The sequence below is a fragment of the Sceloporus undulatus genome, chromosome 6 (assembly GCF_019175285.1).
Source record: "Sceloporus undulatus isolate JIND9_A2432 ecotype Alabama chromosome 6, SceUnd_v1.1, whole genome shotgun sequence".
Lineage (NCBI taxonomy): Eukaryota > Metazoa > Chordata > Lepidosauria > Squamata > Phrynosomatidae > Sceloporus > Sceloporus undulatus.
Window position 1 is genome coordinate 124,848,771 of NC_056527.1, and position 20,941 is coordinate 124,869,711.

General features: G+C 45.0%; 2 protein-coding genes across 2 annotated transcripts in view; one reads left to right on the forward strand and one right to left on the reverse strand.

Annotated features, from left to right (window-relative positions):
* NEFM (neurofilament medium chain) overlaps positions 1-1,889 on the forward strand; it is a 13,232-nt gene extending 11,343 nt beyond the window's left edge. The window contains exons 4-5 of the mRNA XM_042476133.1: positions 1-210; positions 353-1,889. Of these exons, the coding sequence (XP_042332067.1) occupies positions 1-210; positions 353-1,308 (1,166 nt within the window). The 3' untranslated portion in view covers positions 1,309-1,889. The remainder of the gene's footprint in view (positions 211-352) is intronic.
* A 6,723-nt stretch (positions 1,890-8,612) lies between these two features.
* On the reverse strand, positions 8,613-18,792 carry NEFL (neurofilament light chain). The gene is made up of 4 exons (XM_042476135.1): positions 17,600-18,792; positions 12,477-12,601; positions 10,566-10,921; positions 8,613-9,205 (listed from the first exon to the last, which is right to left on the reverse strand). Exons 1-4 carry the CDS (start codon positions 18,674-18,676, stop codon positions 9,042-9,044), a joined length of 1,722 nt encoding a protein of 573 aa, XP_042332069.1. The 5' UTR covers positions 18,677-18,792; the 3' UTR covers positions 8,613-9,041.
* Positions 18,793-20,941: the final 2,149 nt, after the last annotated feature.

Sequence of the window (20,941 nt, forward strand, 5' to 3'; positions counted from 1 at the left end):
AAGCTGAGGAAGAAGGAGGAGAGGAGGAGGAGGAAGGTGAAGAAGAAGGAGATGCAAAGTCTGATGAAGCAGAAGAAGGTGGATCTGAAAAAGAAGAAGATAAGAGTGAAAAGGAAGAGGGTGAGGAAGAAGCTGAAGAGGAGACAGCTGAGGAAGAAGGTGAGGGAGATGAAGCTAAGAGCAAGGAAGGAAAGGAGGTTCCAGAAGAAGGTGAAGGAGAGGTGGAGGAAACCATTTCAGCAGAGAAGGCAGGGAAGGCAAAAACATCTCCACCTAAATCTCCTGTGACAGATGAAGCAGAGACAAAAAAAAGGAGAGAAGGAGGATAAAGAATCTGGAGATGCTGAGGAAGAGGAGAAAGCAGGCTCACCAGCAAAGGAAGGATCTCCCGAGAAAGCAGGAACGCCAGAAAAAGCAAAGTCTCCAGAGAAAGAGAAAGCTGGGACCCCAGAAAAGGCAACCTCTCCTAAGAAAGCTGGAACTCCTGAGAAGGGCTCTCCTGAAAAACCTGGAACTCCAGAGAAAGGGTCCCCTGAGAAGGCAGGGACTCCAGAGAAAGCACCTTCTCCAGAGAAAGCAGGAACCCCAGAGAAAGCCTCTCCAGGAAAAGCAGGAACACCAGAGAAAGCCTCTCCAGAAAAAGCAGGAACACCAGAGAAAGCCTCTCCAGAAAAAGCAGGAACACCAGAGAAAGCCTCTCCAGAAAAAGGGGGGACTCCAGAGAAAGCTGGGACCCCAGAGAAAGCAACCTCTCCAGTGAAAGCAGGGACTCCAGAGAAAGCAACTTCTCCAGAAAAAGCAGGGACCCCAGAAAAAGCAGCTTCTCCAGCAAAAGCAGGAACTCCGGTGAAAGAAGAGATCATCTCAGTCACCAAGGCAGAAAAAGTTGGTGCAGGGAAAGAAACAAAAGAGGAAAAGAAAGAAAAGAGTGAGAAAGCTTCAAAGGAATCCACCAAAGAAGATATTGCAGTCAATGGAGAGGTAGAAGATAAAGGAGAGGAGGAAGACTCCAAGACAAAGCAAGTTGAGGAGGAAGATAAAGGGGTTGTCACCAATGGTCTGGATGTGAGCCCCATTGAGGAGAAGAAAGGGAAGAGCGATGAGAAAGTTGTAGTAACCAAAAAAGTAGAGAAAATCACAAGCGAAGGGGGTGATGGAACCACTACGTATATCACAAAGTCTGTGACGGTCACACAGAAGATGGAAGAGCATGAAGAGACGGTTGCAGAGAAATTAGTGTCCACCAAGAAGGTAGAGAAGGTCACTTCTTCACATGCTGTAATGAAAGAAGTTAAGGAGAGTGACTAGAATAATCTTTTTCCCCCTTTCCTTCTAAAGAGCTTGGGTCGGTGCAAAAGGTTAAGCCATATGACAGCTGCAAAATGCATGTAAGTGACGGCTTCTAAGCAGAACGGGTTCTCTCGTGAAGTCTCCAAAACACTCTTCCTTTATTTCTTATTCTTATTCTTATTATTGTGCAATACCCAGGGATCAGGCGGGGGGGAAATGCATGCACACCCGATGTGCTCCCTCTGCAGAACTTGGGGAATTAAACAAAAATGCATGAGCTGTTATTCTTACAGAGGAACTTGCTGAGTTTCCTAAGCTGCTGATGGGACGGAACGTCTTAAGATGTATTATGCAAAGAATCAACTGAGCCAAATACAAACAAACAATAACAAAAGAATGAATGAAAAATGATAGTAATACCCCCAAACTCTCCTAGCCTTAAGCTATTTAATAATTATGTTTACCTCACTGGTGCAATTAAAGAGGGATGTTTGTTCATGGGAGAACCTACCTTGACATGCACAGTATGCAACCTTTTGTTGTTTGATGTAAAGCAGTCACAGCTGTTCATGCTCAATAAAGGTCATATTGGAAACATGCCTAGCTTCGTTTGGACTTTCTCTCTCAGCTCTGAGGTTTTATACATTGTTGTCTTTACTAATGGGAATGTATATGGAGTGGCTCACGTTCCTTTTTTAAAATTGAAACATCTGGACCGCTTAACCGCAGTCGCTAGGACTGCAAATAAATGATGGAGACTGGTGGAGTGGCTATTCTTGATGGCTCTCTGAAACAGTGTTAATCCACTATTCATTTCTAGGACAAAGAAGAGAATTTATGGAATTCATTGTCAGTATTTTCCAGTCACAATCTTCTCTGACCTTCATGGCACAGTGTAGGAGGAGATCAATAGCAGGTTACACCATGAGTTACCACACTGAGTGTAACTGACCCTGATGATGCCACTGACAATATGGAATCCATCTGTTCTCTATCAATGTGTCAAGCCTTCCACATGATATACCATTCCCACTTCCTAGCCCATTTGGTTTACCATCACCCACGTCTGTCAGTCAGTGTTTCACAGCCACTGAGTACCTTCAGTCTTAGTTGGGCTACTTTGAGGGACTCCTTCCTTCAAGAAGTTCAAGGGCTGAACCAGTTAACTGTAGCACCCATGAGCCGTTCACTAAAGAAGCAACACATGTGCACAGACAGATCTATATGTCATGCAAAACTTAATCATACAGTGCTGAAGGGACTCCAGCTCTGCCTGTTTCTCCCACAACATCCAACTCTCCTTGATGCTGTGATGGAACTGCTGCATGTGATCTTCTGACATGCATCAGATGCAGATAGAGATGTATTGAGTTACAATATGTTTGGTCGTCAAACCCAGAGGGTTCTTCATGAAGAGGAATAAATAAGTTGACACAGGCTCTCCTGCCCCATTTACTTAATCTGCATCTCCTTCCACCATTGTTGGCCTCAGATGGCCTAACCACACTGAATCATAGAGCTGGAAGGGGACCTCTGGGTCATCACATCCAAGCACCACCCCACATACAAAATACAGGATCTCCAGCTAGAGCATCTCTTGGAAGTATCTGTGAATGAGTTGGTGTCATGACTGATTGTGTTGAGTAAAGTAGCTTTCTGTGGTTGGGTGCCCTGAGAAATAAATTTGTGGTGGTGATCACACAGTACTGTGTGTTAAACTATCCCAGGCATGGGCAGTCATCAGGTGTAGGGGACCACACTAGCTCTCTATGGGACCATGGAAAGCCACAAACACACCTCACCATGCACTCCCCAAAATATTGTTTTACTATTAAGGGACTTTAGGGGAGTGCTTGGGGCCCTAGGCCTCTGAAACAATATTAGGGTTACATGTAACCTACAAGTTGCACTTTCCCTATTCTTGGACTAATCCCTATACAGGGCACAATAACATAACACACAAAGCAGAACACATAACGTTTTTAAAAGAATCTGCCAACAAGAAGATATCTCCACTGAGTTAGCAAAACTGACAATAGTGTGTACATGTGCAAGAAGCAACACAAGGAAGAAACCAACTTGAATACAATGCAAAACCTACAGGATGAGAGTGATGACAACAACATGACAATGAGTAGTTTGATTAATGATTAATTGGAATAGTCCTGCCAAATGGGGGCAACTGGAGGGTATGGAAGCACTGGCATTTTGGAAAGCGGGTGGCTGTGGCCGGCCAAAGTCTGGGGAAGAATTAACATAAGATGCTGCATTCACTAGTGTTGCCCATATCAATATAAACAGTAATTCCTTAAGTATCTTGCTTTCTGTGTAGTGGGTTTTCCACATGCTGATTTTAATATTTCCCAAGTAAGCATATTCATCTAAAGCACCCAATGGAATAAAGAGAACACAAACTTCCAGATACTTATAATTGAAGGAGTTTAGTCCGAATGAATATTTAATCTTGCCAGGAGGTTTTGCCTGCTGATGTACAATATCATACACACAGAGGCAAAGGATCTCAAGGGCGCAAACATTGCTTCATTTGACCAGTCTGAATGGATTCTTCCCTCCCTCCTCCTATGCTTAAACCCTGGAGGGAGCAGGGTGTTGTTTTTTTTAACTCTCCAGACATTAAAAAGATGTAACAAGTATACAAGACCAACAATCCTGTTGTCATTTATCATTGCATACCACCTTTAATATACTGGAAGTTGACAGTACAATTCACCTTGTAGTCTAAAGACACATGCTATGCACGAAGAAGGCCACCTTCTCAGGTTTCTAGAACGTTTTTACCTGTTCTGGTAAAGCAGGTGTGTTGACCTCTCTTCCAATCGTAGCCTGATATTCTTAGGGTTACTTGTATCACTCCCCCCAACTTTCTTCTTCAGACTCACTGGGGGGGAAATGGCATCTTTGCTTTCTTTTAGAGAGTTGAAGGAAAGTATGGCTCATCACATCTCCACCTTAGTTAAATACATTTCTTGAATTTCTGCAAAGCTATAGCAAATCTTGCATCCCTGAGTAGGACCTGTTTACAGTATGTCACCCAAACTTCAGACATTCTAACCAAATTGTATAACTTGGGAAAAAATCATAATTTTTGCCCAAAGCTTTACTTCTCCAGTTTATTTCTCCAGACATCAAGCTTATGCTGGTGACCATGGTCTCCTGCGCTTAAAAGGGAATCAAAGCATACCATCAGAATAAAAGCAAAAAATGTAAAGCTTCGATCCTATGCATTTTATCTCCCCCTCCCTTTTTACACAGGAGTGCAAGCTCCAGTGCACAAAAGGCGATTTATTCCAACTAAACCATCATTGGATGAGGCTGTCTCCTTCTCCAATGGACAGAATGGAAAGTGCTGGGCAAAGTTGTTCAGGTCCTTTTCTTCTTTTTCCTGCCTCTTTCCCCTCGCGCACCTCCAGTTGCCGAGTTTCTTGCTTTCCTTTACTGCAATGCGTCAAAGCAATGCTCTGGAATGTATAAACATGACAATGCAAGTGTTTCTAGCAAAGACACTAGGAACGCCCCACAGAATCAGGTTGAAGTTGGGGGGGTCTTCTTTGGGCAGCAGAAATGAGTTCCTTCCCTCTGTATTTTCAAGGCACAAAGCACAGGCTTATTTGCCTTAAAATGTCAGCTGCAGTGACAACACAGCTTTGCAGTTTGCTTAGCATGCACACTTCCAGAAAGGAAGGAGCTACAAATGCTAGAAGCGGCCATGTGGTGCAATGGTTAGAGTGCTGATGGGGATGGGGCTTATCCTTGTTTTAGACTTCATTGAACCATGAAACTCGCTGAATGTCAGATTTGTCACTTCTGCCAACCTGACCTACCTTACAGGGTTGTTGAGGAGAGATGAAAATGGAATGCCATCTATATCTCCTTGAGCTTATTGAGGGAAATGTTATTGTTGTTGTGTGCCTTCATGTCACTTCCAACTTATGGCAACCCTAAAGCAAACCTATCATGGGGTTTTCTTGGCAAGATTTGTTCAGAGGTGGTTTGTCATTGCCTTCCCCTGAGGCTGAGAGCATGTGACTTGCCTAAGGTTTGTTTCATGGTCAAGCTGGGACTTGAACCTTGGTTTCCAGAGTCATAGTCAAGTCAAACTGGTATCAAACTGCATTCTTTCCACTGTGTAGATGCATCTTTAATGTTCTGAGAACCAAGGATCTGAATGTGAGGGCTACTCCCCGTCCTGAGTAACCATCCATATCTAGTCCTTTGGCATCTGTGAATAAGAAGAAAGTTTTCTAACCACCTTTTAGTCCCTGGAGCTTTCTATTTCCATGCATTATTTCTGTTTCCTTCCAATTAAAGAGTGATAAGGTCAGGAACTGGGTACTGAGTGGGTTGTGTGGTGCATGGATCTATTCTGGTATGCATACAATGCTCCAACTCCCCAACCAAGTCAACAGTTTGTGCCAAACTGTTTCAGCTTATCCTGACAGCCTAAGACTGCCATGGATCTTAGCTGCCACATGTGCCCACACAAATAAGTTCAACCTTGAGCTTTGGCCTTTTAGTTCCTTCCTACTTTTTAGAAGTAAGAAGCATGCTGCCTTCTATGAATCTCCAAAGGTTAGAAGAATAAACTCCTGTGCTGCCCTCAGTATCTGCCACCTGAGCAGTTGCTTCAATTTGCCTATTAGTAGCTCCAGTCTTTGCAGAAGCAGAACAGAGTTCATATGAAAAAGTGGTGAGAATAGGTTTATGTGAAAAAGCTCTGTTTTGGCTATGCTTTTATTGTTGTTGATGTGGTCCTCCAAGCCATTTTTGACTTATGCTGACCCCAAGGTGAATCTGTCATAGGGTTTTCTTGGCAAGTTGCTTCAGAGGGGGTTTGCCATTGCCATCCTCTGAGGCTGAGACAGTGTGACTTACCCAAGGCCATTAAGCAGGGGGGGGGGTTTATGCTCAAGCTGCTCAACCCACTACACCACACTGGCTCTTAACCTTTGGCTAGGAAGGGAAATATTTTGGTTGGACTTGGCAGACTAAATCAGGGATGGGCAAGCTGTGGCCCTTAGTCTGCATGGCAGGGTCATTTTTGTGTTCTCACAACCAGATTTTAGGCCTTTATTAAAAATTGGAAATAAACAGAAAGAAATTTCCCCTCATTTCCTAGGCCTAAAATGGGTTATTGTTGTTGTTGCTGCTGCTGTTGGGTTCCTTCAAGTCATTTCCGACTTACCACAACCCTAAGGCAAACCATAACCTAAGGGTTGTCATAAGTCAGAAATGACTTGAAGATACCCAACAGCAACAACCTATTATGAGCTTTTCTTGGCAAGATTCGTATTTCTAAATCCACATCGCACACCCCATTGAATTCAATGGGATTAACTATAGGGGTATTTCAGCTTTAGCTTCCTACAGTTGGTGATGGGTAAGGCAGCTTAACACCATTCCATTTCCACAATGAAATGCTGCATTTTAGCTCAGCACTTAACTGGGAATTGCACAAAATTCCCCAAGGAGATGAAGATGGGGTGAGAACAAGAGATGCTCTGCAATTTGGTGGGCTTAATACCAGTCACTATAAGCTATGGTCAGGAAGCATGGAAGTTGCACTCCAACCACCTCTGCAGGGACGTAGCTAGGATTTTAGTAAGGGGGGGTCCAGACTAAGTGCCACCATTATAATGGGGTTTGGGTGTGGCGGCGCAACAGCACACACCATTCGTTTTTCTAATGGAAGGGGGTGTTCTGGACCCCAAGAACACCCCCCCCCCTGGCTACGTCCCTGACCTCTGGAGGCCCAGTTACAAACTCACTCCTTCCACATCAGACTGAAATCCTTTCAGGAGGAATAAACAATAGGTTTCTACTCTCGTCTCTCCTTAATGAGGACACCAAAGCTGTGATTTCTCATTTGTCACCTTTCTGCCTTCTGCAACACTTTTGAGAGAAATCACTTCCAGTGTCATCCCACACCTTCTGCCTGGCACAGCTTCTTCACACTTTTTAGATGTTTCATCATCCCAGCTCCAACAGCTATTTCCTGCCTGAGGCAGGAAAGGTTGAAAACTCATGATTTTCTGAATTGCAAAGTGATCAGGTAATAAAACCAGGTGCCCAAGCAGAAGCCTCTCCCAGCCATGTTTCTTCCAAAATGCTCAAGACTATACCTGGGGAAATGTCATCAGTGAATACTGCCACTCAGCTGTACTTTTAAGAAACGTCTGTGAATGGGTTTTGTTACGTTTTCACTTCTATGAACGTTCATGCTCAGACCACACAATGGAACTTACTTCAAAGTAACCATCCAAAAGATAGTACCAGAACTCATCTCTCATACTGAGAAAGTGGAAGGTGTAGCTGTCAGTCTTTAAGTGTAGGTGCTTTTGATAATACTCCCCTTAGTCAACCCCCCAAAGTGAATCCAAATCACAAGCAGATGAGCTCACCCAGTATCACCAAATCAGTTAATAAAGCTTTCCCTCTTTCAAGAACAGGCCTTCTGTAAAGTTAATGGGTCTTAATTATCCATTTGAAGACCAGATTATGAAAAAAGCTATTTGTTGTGTGTGATGGTTAACTGCCCTCAAGACGAGCTCGATCGATGGTGACCCTGTGGATGAGACATCTCCAAGCCCCCCCCATCCTCCCCTGTTCTCAGCAGTCATATTTGTGGCCTCCTTAATAGAGTCCATCCATCTGGCATGTGGCCATCCTCCTTCTACTTCCCTTCACCTTTCCCACTGTCATTGTCATTTCCAACAAGTCCTTCCTTCTCATGATGTGTCCAAAGTATGACAGCCTCAGTTTGGTCATCTTGGCTTCCAGGGAGATCTCTGGCTTGACCTGCTCTAGGACCCATTTGTTTGTCATTTTGGCCACCCATGGGATCCTCAGCACCCTTCTCCAGCCCCACATCCCAAATGAATGGGTTTTCTTCCTATCTTCTTTCTAAACTATCCAGCTCTCACATCCATACATGGAAACAGGGAATGGCTCGTATGATTCTAACTTTTGTGCTCAGTTGTATATCTTTGCCTTTTAGGATCTTTTCTAGTTCTTTCATAGCTGCCCTCCCCATTCGAAGTCTTCTTTTGATTTCTTGTCTGCAGTCCCCATTCCTAGCAATGTTTGATCCCAGGTATGAGAAGTCTTTTAAAGCTATACCCACACACTGTTATGAGGACAGAGAGGGCAGAAGACCCTGGGATGGGGGTTTGCAGATATCAGTATTGCTGCCAATCCATAAATCTTAGTCTCCAGCTTTACAAGCCCTGGGTCCACTACCTCACTGTACGCACTTGTCTGGAATATGTACATGAGAAAAATATTCAAGACATACCACAGTGTAGTTGTGTATGCAGCTCTGTAACTTTATTGACTAGGTTGATTGCACAGACTTCATTATTTTCACCATCCAAGGTTTCCGGTACAGCTTTTTAAATTGAGTTTAGACGTCTCTCCCTCCCCTTCCCCCCCATCAATCCTTTCAGTGGCTTTCCCAGGTTTTCCCTCCTGCCTTTAACATTTTGGGTTTGAAATCTGCCAAATTGCACGTTGCTCTGGGACTCGTAAAAACAACCATGCGCAGTTTGGGGGCAGCCGCTGGGACACTCTGCAAGCGTTCGGGTTACTTTGCATTGAAAAAGAAAACAAAAAAACAAACCAGACAATTAACTTCTTTTAACCTACAGACATTTTGTGGGACTTAAATGTGTAGTGCAGCAACTTTAGCTCAATCTGTTAAATTATCTGGGAAACCAAAGTACTGTGGCCCATTATCAATCTTTCTTCTTCCCTTTGGGTGCTTCCTTTTCGCCAGCTTCTTCATCTTCACCTTCCTTTTTCTCTCCTTCTTCACCTTCTGCTCCTTCTTCTTCCTCTCCCTCACCCTCCCCTTCTCCTTCTTCTTCCTCTTTGGATTCTTCTGTTTCTTCCTTGGTCCCTTGGGAAAGAGTAGAGGGGAAAGAACAAAAGGGGTAAACATAGGGAAGCATTCCAAAATAAGGCTGTGCCAAAATAAGATGGCAGTCCAAACGTTCAGGCAGAGAAGGCTAAATATCTCACAAATCGCAGTGATGTCAAAGCTGTGTCAAACTGTATTAATTCTGCAGTAGTGATGCAGCATATGGATTCCAGCCACAGTGTGGGGAGAATAAAATATTTGTATTAAAAGAAATAAAGGCCTGTTACAGACGGCCAAAATAAGGCTGCTTTGGGTCTCTTTGGAGGTATGCTATTTAAATGATGCATGGGTCCTAAGAGTCGCGCCAAAGCCACACTCCATTCCTAAGCACTGGAGTGCAACTTTGGTGCAGCTTCTGGATTCTTAGGATGCATGCATCATTTAAATAGCATACCTCCAAAGAGACCCAAAGCAGCTTTATTTTGGCAGTCTGTAACAGGCCAAAGTAAGTCTAGTAGAGACTTGTTTGTCCAAATTCATAGATTTGAATCCTAACTTCAGTGAGGTCTGGAGAAACCTTATTCATATCAGATAGGTCAAACAAGGAAATCACCTTGGGCATTAGGGAAGAGCATGCCGTTAGCAAATAAATGTATTTCCTCTGTTTGAAATCTCATTCTTTCAAAAGCCACAGAGCAGCTAAACTGAGCCCATTCAGCTCTATTTCCTTGGATATCCTGGTAGTTCTGATCAAAGAGGCTCATCTAATGGGAAAACAAGGGTTTCACAAACTGAAGCAAGAACAACAGAATAAAAGGAGTTACAAACCAATATATCAAAGATGGATCCCAGGCGGATCCCAATTATGTATTCAGAGATTATTTAATATCAATTAGGGGGGGAAACCTACCCTCATCCTGCTACATGTTGGGAGTATTTGTTCCAGTGAATAGCCCATTTCAAATTTAAAAGAACCTCATATCTGTATCAATAGCACTAAGCGCATTTCCTGTTTCGATGTGAGAAAAGAAACTAACACAGATCCAAAGAGTGAGGAGCAAATGTTCAATTTCAAAATTAAATGTTATACACTCTTGTCTATTATTGTTATTATAGGATTGAATATTAATCTATTTTTCATAATAATAACCTCTGAGCTATAACCTTTAGCAATTAGTGCCAAATCTAGACTTCAAACACCAGCCATTTCCCATCTTGGAAATGCATTGGATTGGATCATATTCCAACGTAACACAGAGCCACTGTAATCAATGGGGAACATCAACAAATTAGTATTTGTCTGATTTCAATGAGTCTACTTCAAGGATGATCAAATCAGGAGCCAACCTATTAAATCTCAAATTCTGCTTATGCTTTTCAAAGATATCACCAATAGTACCTTCTTCTTCTTCTCCTTCTTCTCCTTCTTCTTCCCCCTCTCCCTCCTCTCCTTCTCCTTCTCCTTCTCCCTCTTCTTCACCCTCTTCTTTCTCTTCTTCCTCTCCTTCTGAAGGTGGAGATTCTTTGGCTTCTTCTACTTTGGATGCTTCAATAGTCTCCTCAACTTCTATCTGTTCTTCTTGCACATGGCTAGAGTAGTAGGCGGGGAAGGAACGGGCTGACATCAAGTAGGAACCGCTCTGTAGACCACTGTAGGCAGATCTCCCAAAGGTTGTGGCACCCTGCGTGTAGCTACTGCTTATGCTTCCAACACTAGTGAAACTAAGACGAGTCTCTTCACCTTCAAGGAGTTTTCTGCAAGACAGGAGGGACACAGAAGCATCAGGCCCACATTCAAATAAAGATGGACATAAATTAATGAATGGAAAACAATAACACTGCCTTTTAATCTAATGATGTGATTAAATATCACACCGAAAGATATAAGTTGAAAAGGATGATCCACTGATGGATGCTCAAAATATCTGCCCTTCAATACATAACAGGTACATGAAAAGTGTGAGAGCATAAAAAGTGTGAGAGTAGACAGACACCAGTAGGTTCTTCTGGACTGGTTTCAATAGTATTGTAAAGATTGTCTTTTGTTTTTGCCAGCTAGGAATTCAGTCACCCTACGGTCATTAACAAGGTAAGCAAAGGTATGCTTGGATTCTATTGATGAATTTAGAGTTTATATGTGATCCATAGGGATTCATCTATTATATAGCAGGATATCATAAAAAGTGTAACTGCATACAAATATTTTTACTAATTGGAATAATTGGGCCCATTTTTTGTTAAAAAAAAGATGGATATGGCATTTCTAGGACTTAGCATACTTATACCACACTTGCCCTCTCAAGTGTTCAAAGCAGCTTACAGGTGAATCTATGGCTTTCTTCCATCTCAGAGAGCCAGATCTGGGACTACAGCTTCTGTGGGAGTCCCAAGAAGAGCATTAGGGCAAATAGGAAGATCAGTCTGCTCAAACCACTGGCCAGAGATAGGAGTGAAAGCGAGGAAAACTCAGAGTCTTCAAGGATTTCTGATTTCTACCTTGAAGCTTATTCTACTTGAGATAACATTGCTTTATTGGAAGCTCCTGCTTTCTGTGTGCATCTGTTTTTCTATGCACACTTTCCAACTGTACACATCTTTTCTTCCATTGATTTGTGTGCATTTTTTGAAACATATGCATTCATTTGATGAGAACTTGCCAAATGTGAACATTTTTCAAATGAAACAGTGTTCTTGTCTGAATCGAATTTGGAGTGGTGGGTGAGCCAAAGTCAAACATGAGCAAGGTCAACACCCTTTCTCATTTCTCTCCATCTGTTTTCTCTTCCTAAACCCCCAGATGGTTGCAAGGGAAAGAAACAGATCACTTTCACAGAAGTCCTGAAATGACAGGTTGCAGAGGATTATTGAAAATTGACTAAGGGCCTCATCAGATCAGACTGATAGCTGCAGGTTACCATGGAATAAAATAAGGAAACATTAAACTGGGACAAGACTAGTGGATATTTAAGAGGCTTTTGTCAAGTTTTTAACTTTTATCCATAATAAGACTAATGCACTTCACAGTCATCCCTCTTGGCAGACTCCAATCAGTAAAAAAAGACTGTTGTCCTAAATGTTCAATGAAACCAATAAGAGTCGATCAATTTGTTGTATTGCAACTAATGGGGAAGGGAGAAAATAGGAACTTATGTGCTGCACACTGTGTCAACATAAAAAGAAAACTCATTGAGCCTCAAATCACTGGTTGCCATCAACCTTCACACAACCCCCCACCCCGAAAATTAAAAATGCATTTAAAAAAGTGACCCTAAGCAAATTTATTATTGCATCTCTCCCCTCCCTGGATTACCTGTATGCTGCAATTTCAATGTCCAGAGCCATTTTGACATTTAGAAGATCTTGATATTCCTTCAGATACCTGGCCATTTCACTCTTTGTGGTCCTCAGTTCATTTTCTAATTTATTGACTGTGTCCTGTTGGGAGTAAGGAAAGGGTTAATGGCATGAACCCATTGATTCTGGCAAAGTAATAGGGCCACCATTGTGTTGGAATTGAGGCTTTGCCTTCAAAAACAAAGGTGTTCTTCTCCTTCAATGGACCAGTCATCATGTAACAGTCAAGCTATTCTGTTTCACTTTCACATGGCACTGTAAGGTTCTAGGTAGGAAATACATGGTTCTCTGTATTTTGTTGGACTGCAATCAACTATAATTGATCTGTTTAATCAACTGCTTGGTGGTAAATCGTCCGCACTTACATAGATCAAATGTATTCAATGGCCTTTTCTATTCGGGACATGCATCCAGATATAGGCCTATATTCTATGCAATCTATGCATGTTTCACAGCCACACAGAGGCATAACTTACTGCTTTCCCTCCTACATTTGTTCATATTTAACAACGGGGCTAACAATTGTATTGTGGCTTAAGAGACCAAACAGATTTGTTATCTTTGTTGCAATGAATAGATCAACATGGCAGCCCCGTTGGATGCTATAATCAGCCACATTCATCGACATAATTGGCCCGAAAAGCTTTCTCCTTCCATTTAACTGGATTAACTATCGTTTCAGTAATAGATTCCCAAAGTCTATTTGGGAGGTCTTTTTCATCCATTACAGGTTCCCTTTATATCTTCCCTCAATAATTTATTCTCCCTCTATATCTTATGCATTTTTCATCACGATCTTGCTAATGAGAGTCATGAAGAATGTATCAGATGTAATTAACGCAGTTCATGGATATCAGTTTTTTAGTCCAGTCTTACAGCAGAAGAACAAATAAATATGTCAAGGAACCAAAGGAGGCTTGCTTGTCTAAATATAATCCTTGCTTAAATATTGCTCACTTAAAAACAAAGATGTGGAATTAAAGGTTATTCATTCTCAAATATGAGCTATTAAATAAATAACCATTTTATTGAGGCAAAAGATATAGGGTTCATTTCGAAATGAAATGCTTATGATCACACTGCATTTGTAAAAGCTGCAACAATATTGTCCAGAATTAAATGGAAGGTTTTGTTTAAAACAATGATGACAAAACACAACTATTTATCAGTTACCCTCCATTTATCGTTTCTGCAAAAAGAGACAAAAGTTGATTCGGTTCAACGTTTTTCAAAAAGGGAATCATTGCAACATTTTCTGTCTCCTGTTTTGTTCTGCCAAGTCTGTTCAATATAGGATAAGACCGTTCCAAAGGAATGAATCTGGATTGTTTCAGCTCATCAAACACTACCTAGCGGACTGCATCAACCTCAAAACTGCCCTTCCAGCTTAATCTAAAACTGAATTAAACCAAATAATTTGAAATGGAAATGGATGAGCTTGCCTCTGCATCCAACTTTTATCACAAGGCGCGAGTTTAGATGGCATCTGAAATGGTCTTCTAGTTGTTTTTTGTGGGTTTTTCATGCTATGTGGCCATGTTCTAGAAGAGTTTATTCCTGATGTTTCGCCTGCGTCTCTGGCTGGCATCTTTAGATGCCATCTTCTCTGAAGATGCCAGCCACAGATGCTGGCAAAACGTCAGTAATAAACTCTTCTAGAACATGGCCAGATAGAAACCCACAAAAAACTATGGATGCCGGCCATTGAAAGCCTTCGACTTCACATAGTTGTTTGAGTCAACAAAGATGATCTAAGCTTAGATGTGTATTCCAGTTGATTCTATAAAAATGATTTAAAACCACAGAACCATAGTCTAATCTGATTTATTAAAGCGTCTGCAGAATACGTTAGCATGAATCCAGATCCACTGATCTGGTTGTGGATCCCATCTGTGCTTACGTAACCGCCTGTTTTGTACTTAACCATTACATGGTTAGCAGTTTTGGATGGTGCCATGCAGGCAGCCATTTCATAATCAAGGAAGATGGACAACTCCCCGATTCAACTAGATGGAGTGGAAGCCTAGGCGGAGGACCTCAACTGGAAGATGGTGCATTGCACCATTACCTGCTTGGACTCGGCTGCTGCAGCATGTTATGCCCAAGTTGGGGTGGGTCACAAAAGGGTTTTCCGTTTGTCTGTGGTGCTGCAGTCCCAAAATAAATTAATTTTTAATATAAACCAACTGCGGAAGAATACAATGGTCACGTACTCTGCCTTTCCTCCCATTCCTCCCATAGACTAATCTAGAAGGAAAGTTATGATGGATGTGGAGCACAAAGACTATTCCGGCTCAATGAGTGTCCACCAACTCAACATGATAAGCACAGATCAGAGAGTCCTATATGATGTGTTGATCTTATGGGGAGGATTCACACATCCTTTGGTCCTCCATAGACTTATCTATTCTATCTAGTTATGTGATATGTTATTGACCAGTGGCTCTTGATAGTGACCCTCATGTTCATCACCTGAATCTATGCAAGTGCATCCCGCTAAAGAGCTCAACGATCTCCCTTAAAATCTAAGCAGATAGAAATCAGCCAGGGGCATATTCTTATGCAGATTTGCTCAGAAGTAAATCCACAGAGACTAACTGCAATTTACACCAAAATAGGCTTAAATGGGATTCTATGACAGAGAGATCTGGTGTCACAATAAACTACAATTCCCAGGATTCCCAGGGCAGTTAAAGCGGTCTCAAACGGGATAATTTCTGCAGTGTGCTTTGGACCTTTGTTCCAGAAGGATTTATTTCGATCACATTTATTTCTAGCAACTTAAAGACTTGCATGTGAGAGAATGTGAAGGCACAATGTAGATTAGAATGGTACTCTTAGGATTACAAGTTTGAAACCAAATCAGTTCTCCTCCCCTGAGCAAATGCAATAGTACAGTTTTCTAATGGATTCTGGTCCCGGAGCATTTCAAACCCTTGCCTCAGATTAACTCCATTCCTCACATTCCCTTTTATTCAGTTTGTGTGAGCAATGGAGATTTTGTTCTGTAATAGAGAGATATTGAAACAGAATGGCATTTTAAAAGAGGCAGAATAAAGTTGCAGATGTGGCATGAACAAAACCAGAAAGTGATATTATATTGCACACTATTTATTATACATGTGTGATTTAGCCCAGTGTTTTTCAGGCTATCGGATGTGTGGCACTGGCGACATGTTCACACCCACAGACTATAATTCATCTATCTATCTATCTATCTATCTATCTATCTATCTATCTATCTATCTATCTATCTATCTATCATCTATCCCCTTTTCTTTTCTGGAAACTCGGCAGAAGCGGTTCAGGGACCATCCCTAGTCCAGAGACTACTACTTTTAGGCCACCTTGAAGTAACTTCTGTTGCTCAGAAGGAAGCTGATTCCCTTGGAAATGCAGAAGAATGGAATGGAAGAAACCATACCTCCCCACCCCTTTTCCTGCAGCAAACTCATAAAGCATGAATAATGGCTGAAGCATCTTTGCAGCAAGGAAGGCTGCTAAAAGGATCATCTAAAGGTACCTGTCTGAACTTGAAAGTTAAGCAGGGTCAACCTCAAGTCCATGTTGGAGCCCCAAGGCCATGCAACTTTCCCCAGCCTACACACACACACACACACACAAACACACACACACACACACACACACACCTCTATATGTTTCTTTGGCTGCAGGAGATGCAGCAGAGAAGGGTAGGAAAAGAACAGAGGCGATCTCTCTGAGCATCCCAATATCAGAGCATGGAAAAGGTAGGTGTGTGTGTGTGTGTGTGTGTGTGTGTGTGGCTTCATTGCAGGTCCCAGAATCCCCTGCGGATGATGGGTGTTGCAGTCCCAAGCACATGTGACTTTCCCCAGCCTACACACAGTGAGAGCCGCCTGCTCTTTTGGCTGCAGGCAATGCAGCAGGAGAAGGGAGGACAAGTGCTCCGAAGCAATCTATCCAAGCATCCCAAGGTCAGAGCTTGTTCCACTGCAGCTCCCAGAATCCCCCGCCCAGTTGGGTGTTGTAGTCCCAGACCCACATGACTTTCAGTCGAGACAGATAGAGAAAACCAGTGCCAGGGCCAGAGCTGTTTGTACCTTTGGCTGCCAGCAATGCAGCAGAGTAGGAAAAGAACAGAACCCATGTTTCGGAGCATCCCAAGATCAAAGGGGTAAGCCTATTGTAGCTCCCAGAATCCTCCCGCCAACTGTCTGGGAGATGCTGGGTGTTGTAGTCCCAAGGGGAGAACAACACATCTATCCTAGCATCTCAAGAAGAGAGCTTGGAAAAGAGGGGCTGGGTCTACTGCAGCAGCCAGAATCCCCTCGCCAGCTTGGGAGGAGATGCTGGGCGCTGGAGTCCCAAGGCGAAAAGACCTATCCAAGCCTCCCAACACCAGAGCATGGAAAGGGGCGTCACTGCAGCTCCCAGAATCCCCCCCATCTGCGTGGGGGCTACTGGGCGTTGTAGTCGTAAGGTAAAAAGACCTATGCAAGCCTGCCAAGATCAGAGCCTGAGAAAGGGGCGGGGTCCCGATCACTGCAGCTCCCAGAACCCCCCCATCCAGCTTCAGCCATCTGCCTAGGGGATGCTGGGCATTGGAGTCCCAAGGTGAAAAGCACTTCAAGCCTCTCGAGATCTGAGCCTGGAGGGAGGAGGTGAGGGATGGTCATTGCGGCTACTGGGCGTTGTAGTCGTAAGATGAAAAGACCTATCCAAGATTGTCAATATCAGAGCCTGAGAAAGGGGCGGGGGGCGGTTACTGCAGCTCCCAGAATCCCCCCTCTGCCTAGGGGATGCTGGGAGTTTTAGTCCCAAGGTGAAAAGCATCTCAAGCCTCTCGAGATCTGAGCCTGGACGGAGGCGGGGAGGGATGGTCACTGCGGCTACTGGGCGTTGTAGTCGTAAAGTAAAAAGACCTATGCAAGCCTGCCAAGATCAGAGCCTGAGAAAGGGGCGGTTACTGCAGCTCCCAGAATCCCCCCCTCTGCCTGAGGGATGCTGGGAGTTGTAGTCCAAAGGTGAAAAGCACGTTAAGCCTGAGAAAGGGGGGGGGGGCTGGCGGGGGATGCTGGGCCCTGGAGTGTCGCTCACCTGGAGGGCGGCCAGGTCGGCGCTCTGCTTGTCCTCCAGCTCCTGGAGCTGCTTCTCGAGGGCCTCGTTGATGCCGCGCGTGGCCTCGATCTCCAGGCTCTTGGCTTTGAGGAGGCGCCGGCTCTCGGAGGCCTCGTCCTTGGCGGCGCGGACGGCGTCGGTGTGCTTGGCGGCGCTCTCGCTGAGCACCGAGACCCGGCTGCGGAACCACTCCTCGGCGTGGTGCATGTTGCGGGCGGCCAGCTTCTCGTACTGGGCGCGGATGTCTCGGAGGGCCGAGGAGAGGTCGGGCTTGTGGGCCACCTCCATCTCGACCGAGAGGTGGGCGTACTGGATCTGGGCCTGCAGCTCGGCCAGCTCCTCCTCGTGCAGCTTCTTCAGGAAGGCCAGCTCGTCCAGCAGGCTGTCGATCCGCTTCTCCAGCTCGGCCCGGGCCAGCGCCGCCTCGTCGGCGCCTTTACGGACCTCCAGCAGCCGGGCCTCGGCCTCCTCGCGGCTGAGCATCTCCTCCTCGTAGCGGGCCTGCAGCGCCCGCAGGCTCTCCTCCAGGCTCTCCCGCTCGCCCTGCAGCGCCTGCTTCTCCTGACTGGCTTCCTCGGTGGCCAAGCGCAGCTCCCGGATCTCTTGTTCGTAGAGAGCGCGGAACCTCGACGGCTCCGAGTGCTTCTGCCGCAGCACCATCAGCTCCGCCTCCAGCACCTTGTTCTGCTGCTCCAGTTCATGGACGCGTTCAATGAAGCAAGCGAAGCGGTCGTTCAGGTCCTGGAGCTGGGCTTTCTCCTGGCTCCGGATGGTCTTGAGGTCGTTGCTTAAAGCGGCCACTTGGCTCAGGTCTAAGCTCTCCACCGACGGCGGCAGCAGCAGCGAGGAGGAGGAGGAGGAGGAAGCCGCGTAGCTCCGGCGCACCGACACCGAGGAGATCGGGGCCGAGAGGCTGGAGTAGGTGGAGCGGGCCACGCCGTAACCTCCGCCGCCGCCGCTGCTGCTCCGGAGCCCCGACAGCTGGACTCGGCTGGAGCTGTCGGCGAAGCGGCGCTTGTACGCCGGGAAGTAGGTCTCGTAGCCGAAAGTGCTCATCGTGGCGGGGAGAAGGGGACCCGAGCCCAACCAAGCCAAAGAGGAGGGGGAGGAAAGGGAGAAGGAGGAAGCGATCTTCCCGAAGAGAGAGAGAGAAGGAGAGGCTACTCTGCGGATGAGGCTCCGGGAAAGGCGCCTATTTATGCCGAAGGGGAGGCTCCCGGACCCAGCCCGGCCCATGCGCAAAGGAGCAGCCCAGGCTCTGCCTTCCCCCTCCTCCTCCTCCTCCTCGGAGAAAGAGACTCTTATTGAAGCAAAGAAGCCTATAGAATCATTCCAAGGGCCATCCTCCACTCCAGCCCCTCTTCTGCCATGCAGGAACTCCCAGTCTGACAGATGGCCACCCAGCCTCTGCTTCAAGACCTCCAAGGAAGGAGGCTCCTCTACAGTCTCTAAGGCAGCAGCATCTGCCACCGTTGAATAGCTCTGACACTCAAGACGTCCTTAGAATCGTAGAGTTGGAAGAGACCCCCAAAAGGGCCATCCAGTCCAACCCCCTTCTTCTGCCATGCAGGAACTCTCAGTCAAAGCATCCCCATTGACAAATGGCCATCCAGCCTCTGCTTCAAGACCTCCAAGGAAGAAGACTCCACAATACTCCCTTACTGTCAGGAAGTTCCTCCTAATGTCTTTTCCTGGAGCTTGCATCCGTTGCTCTGTCTCCTGTTCTTTGGAGCAGCAGAAAACAAGCTTGTTCCCTCCTCAATATGACCTCCCTTCAAGTATTGAAACAGGGCTCTCATATCACCTCTTAACCATCTCTTCTCCAGGCTAAACATCCCCAGCTCCCTAAGTCGTTCCTCGTAGGGCATGGTTTCCATTTTAGTCACCCTCCTTTGGACACATGGCTCCAGTTTCTCAACATCCTTTTAAAATTGTGGTGCCCAGAACTGGACACAATATTCCAGGTGAGGTCTGACCAAAGCAGAATAGAGTGGCACTATTACTTCCCTTGGACACTATACGTCTAGTGATGCAGTCTCAAATCGCATTGGCCTTTTTAGCAGCCGCATCACACTGTCAACTCATGTTCAAATTGTGTTGGGGGATTCAAGTTTTCTAAGGTGTCCACCTTTGTTAAGGAAACGACAATTCAAAAATGTCTTCTTCTTCTTCTTCTTCTTCTTCTTCTTCTTCTTCTTCTTCTTCCTCCTCCTCCTCCTCCTCATCATCATCATCATCATCATTTCCTCTTTCTTCTTTATTTATACAGTTTCTTAAATTAATAATGAAAGCAACAACTTACAAAACAAGCATATACAATAGCTGTGATCATGTGCACAAGTACAAATAACCCCCTTTAGACATGTCCCTATGACATGACCTCCCAAAAGTTCAGTTTGTGTCCCAACTCCCTTCTTCTTCTAGATCCCTTTTCATCATTTTATCTTCACACAATATTCTAGACAGTCCTCCTAAATTTGTGCACCATTTACATTTAGATACTCCTGCTTATTTATTCCCATCTTGTTTCCCTTACAATATTCCACTACTGGAGGCCATTCCTCCTCTCTTTCCTCAATACCTTTATTATTCAAGTAACCAGTTAGTTTATCCATTTCTACTATTTGGTCCCTTCTGCAAATATCCCTGCCGAGTGCTTTGAACACTAGACTTCACACTCTGGAGTGTTGCACAGGAGGCCTGGGAATCGCAAGCTCTCCAGACGTTGTCAGGCCAAAGTCTACATTCAGTTTTGGAACTAGACAAGGCCCTAAAATGGAAAGACGCACAACCCAGTGCAAAAGTGAGACTCGTCCAAGCCATGGTATTCCTCGTCGCCGTGTCTGGATGTGAGAACTGGACAGGGAAGAAAGTGGATGGGAAGAATCATGGAATTGGAAGAGACCCCAAAGACCACCCAGTCGACCCCATTTTGCCATGCAGGAACACACAGTCGGAGCACAGAATCAAAGAAAATCTACTCCTTTGATGCTGGAGAAGAGGTGAATGAGAGACGGCTTGGGGTAGAATCGTAGAGTTGGAAGAGACCACAAGGGCCATCCAGTCCAACCCCCTGCCATGCAGGAACTCTCCATCAAAGTATACAGTGGTTTGCATGTTGGATCAGGACCCTGGAGACCAGGGTTTGATTCCCTGCTCAGCCATGGAATCCCACTGAGTGACCTCAGCCAAGTTCTCAGCCTCAGAGGATGGCAATGGCAGACCCCCCCCTCTGAAGAAATCTTGTCAAGGGAACCCCATGATAGGGTCACCATAGGGTTGCCATAAGTTGGAAATGACTTGAAGGGACACAACAACAAG

Excerpts from the sequence above, each read along its gene's own strand:
- NEFL (XM_042476135.1), bottom strand. The coding sequence starts at position 18,676 with ATGAGCACTTTCGGCTACGAGACCTACTTCCCGGCGTACAAGCGCCGC. Across the intron at positions 10,922-12,476 it reads ATTGAAATTGCAGCATACAG|AAAACTCCTTGAAGGTGAAG; the intron begins GTAATCCAGGGA and ends CCTGTCTTGCAG. Across the intron at positions 9,206-10,565 it reads AGAAGGAGAAGAAGAAGAAG|GGACCAAGGAAGAAACAGAA; the intron begins GTACTATTGGTG and ends CTCTTTCCCAAG.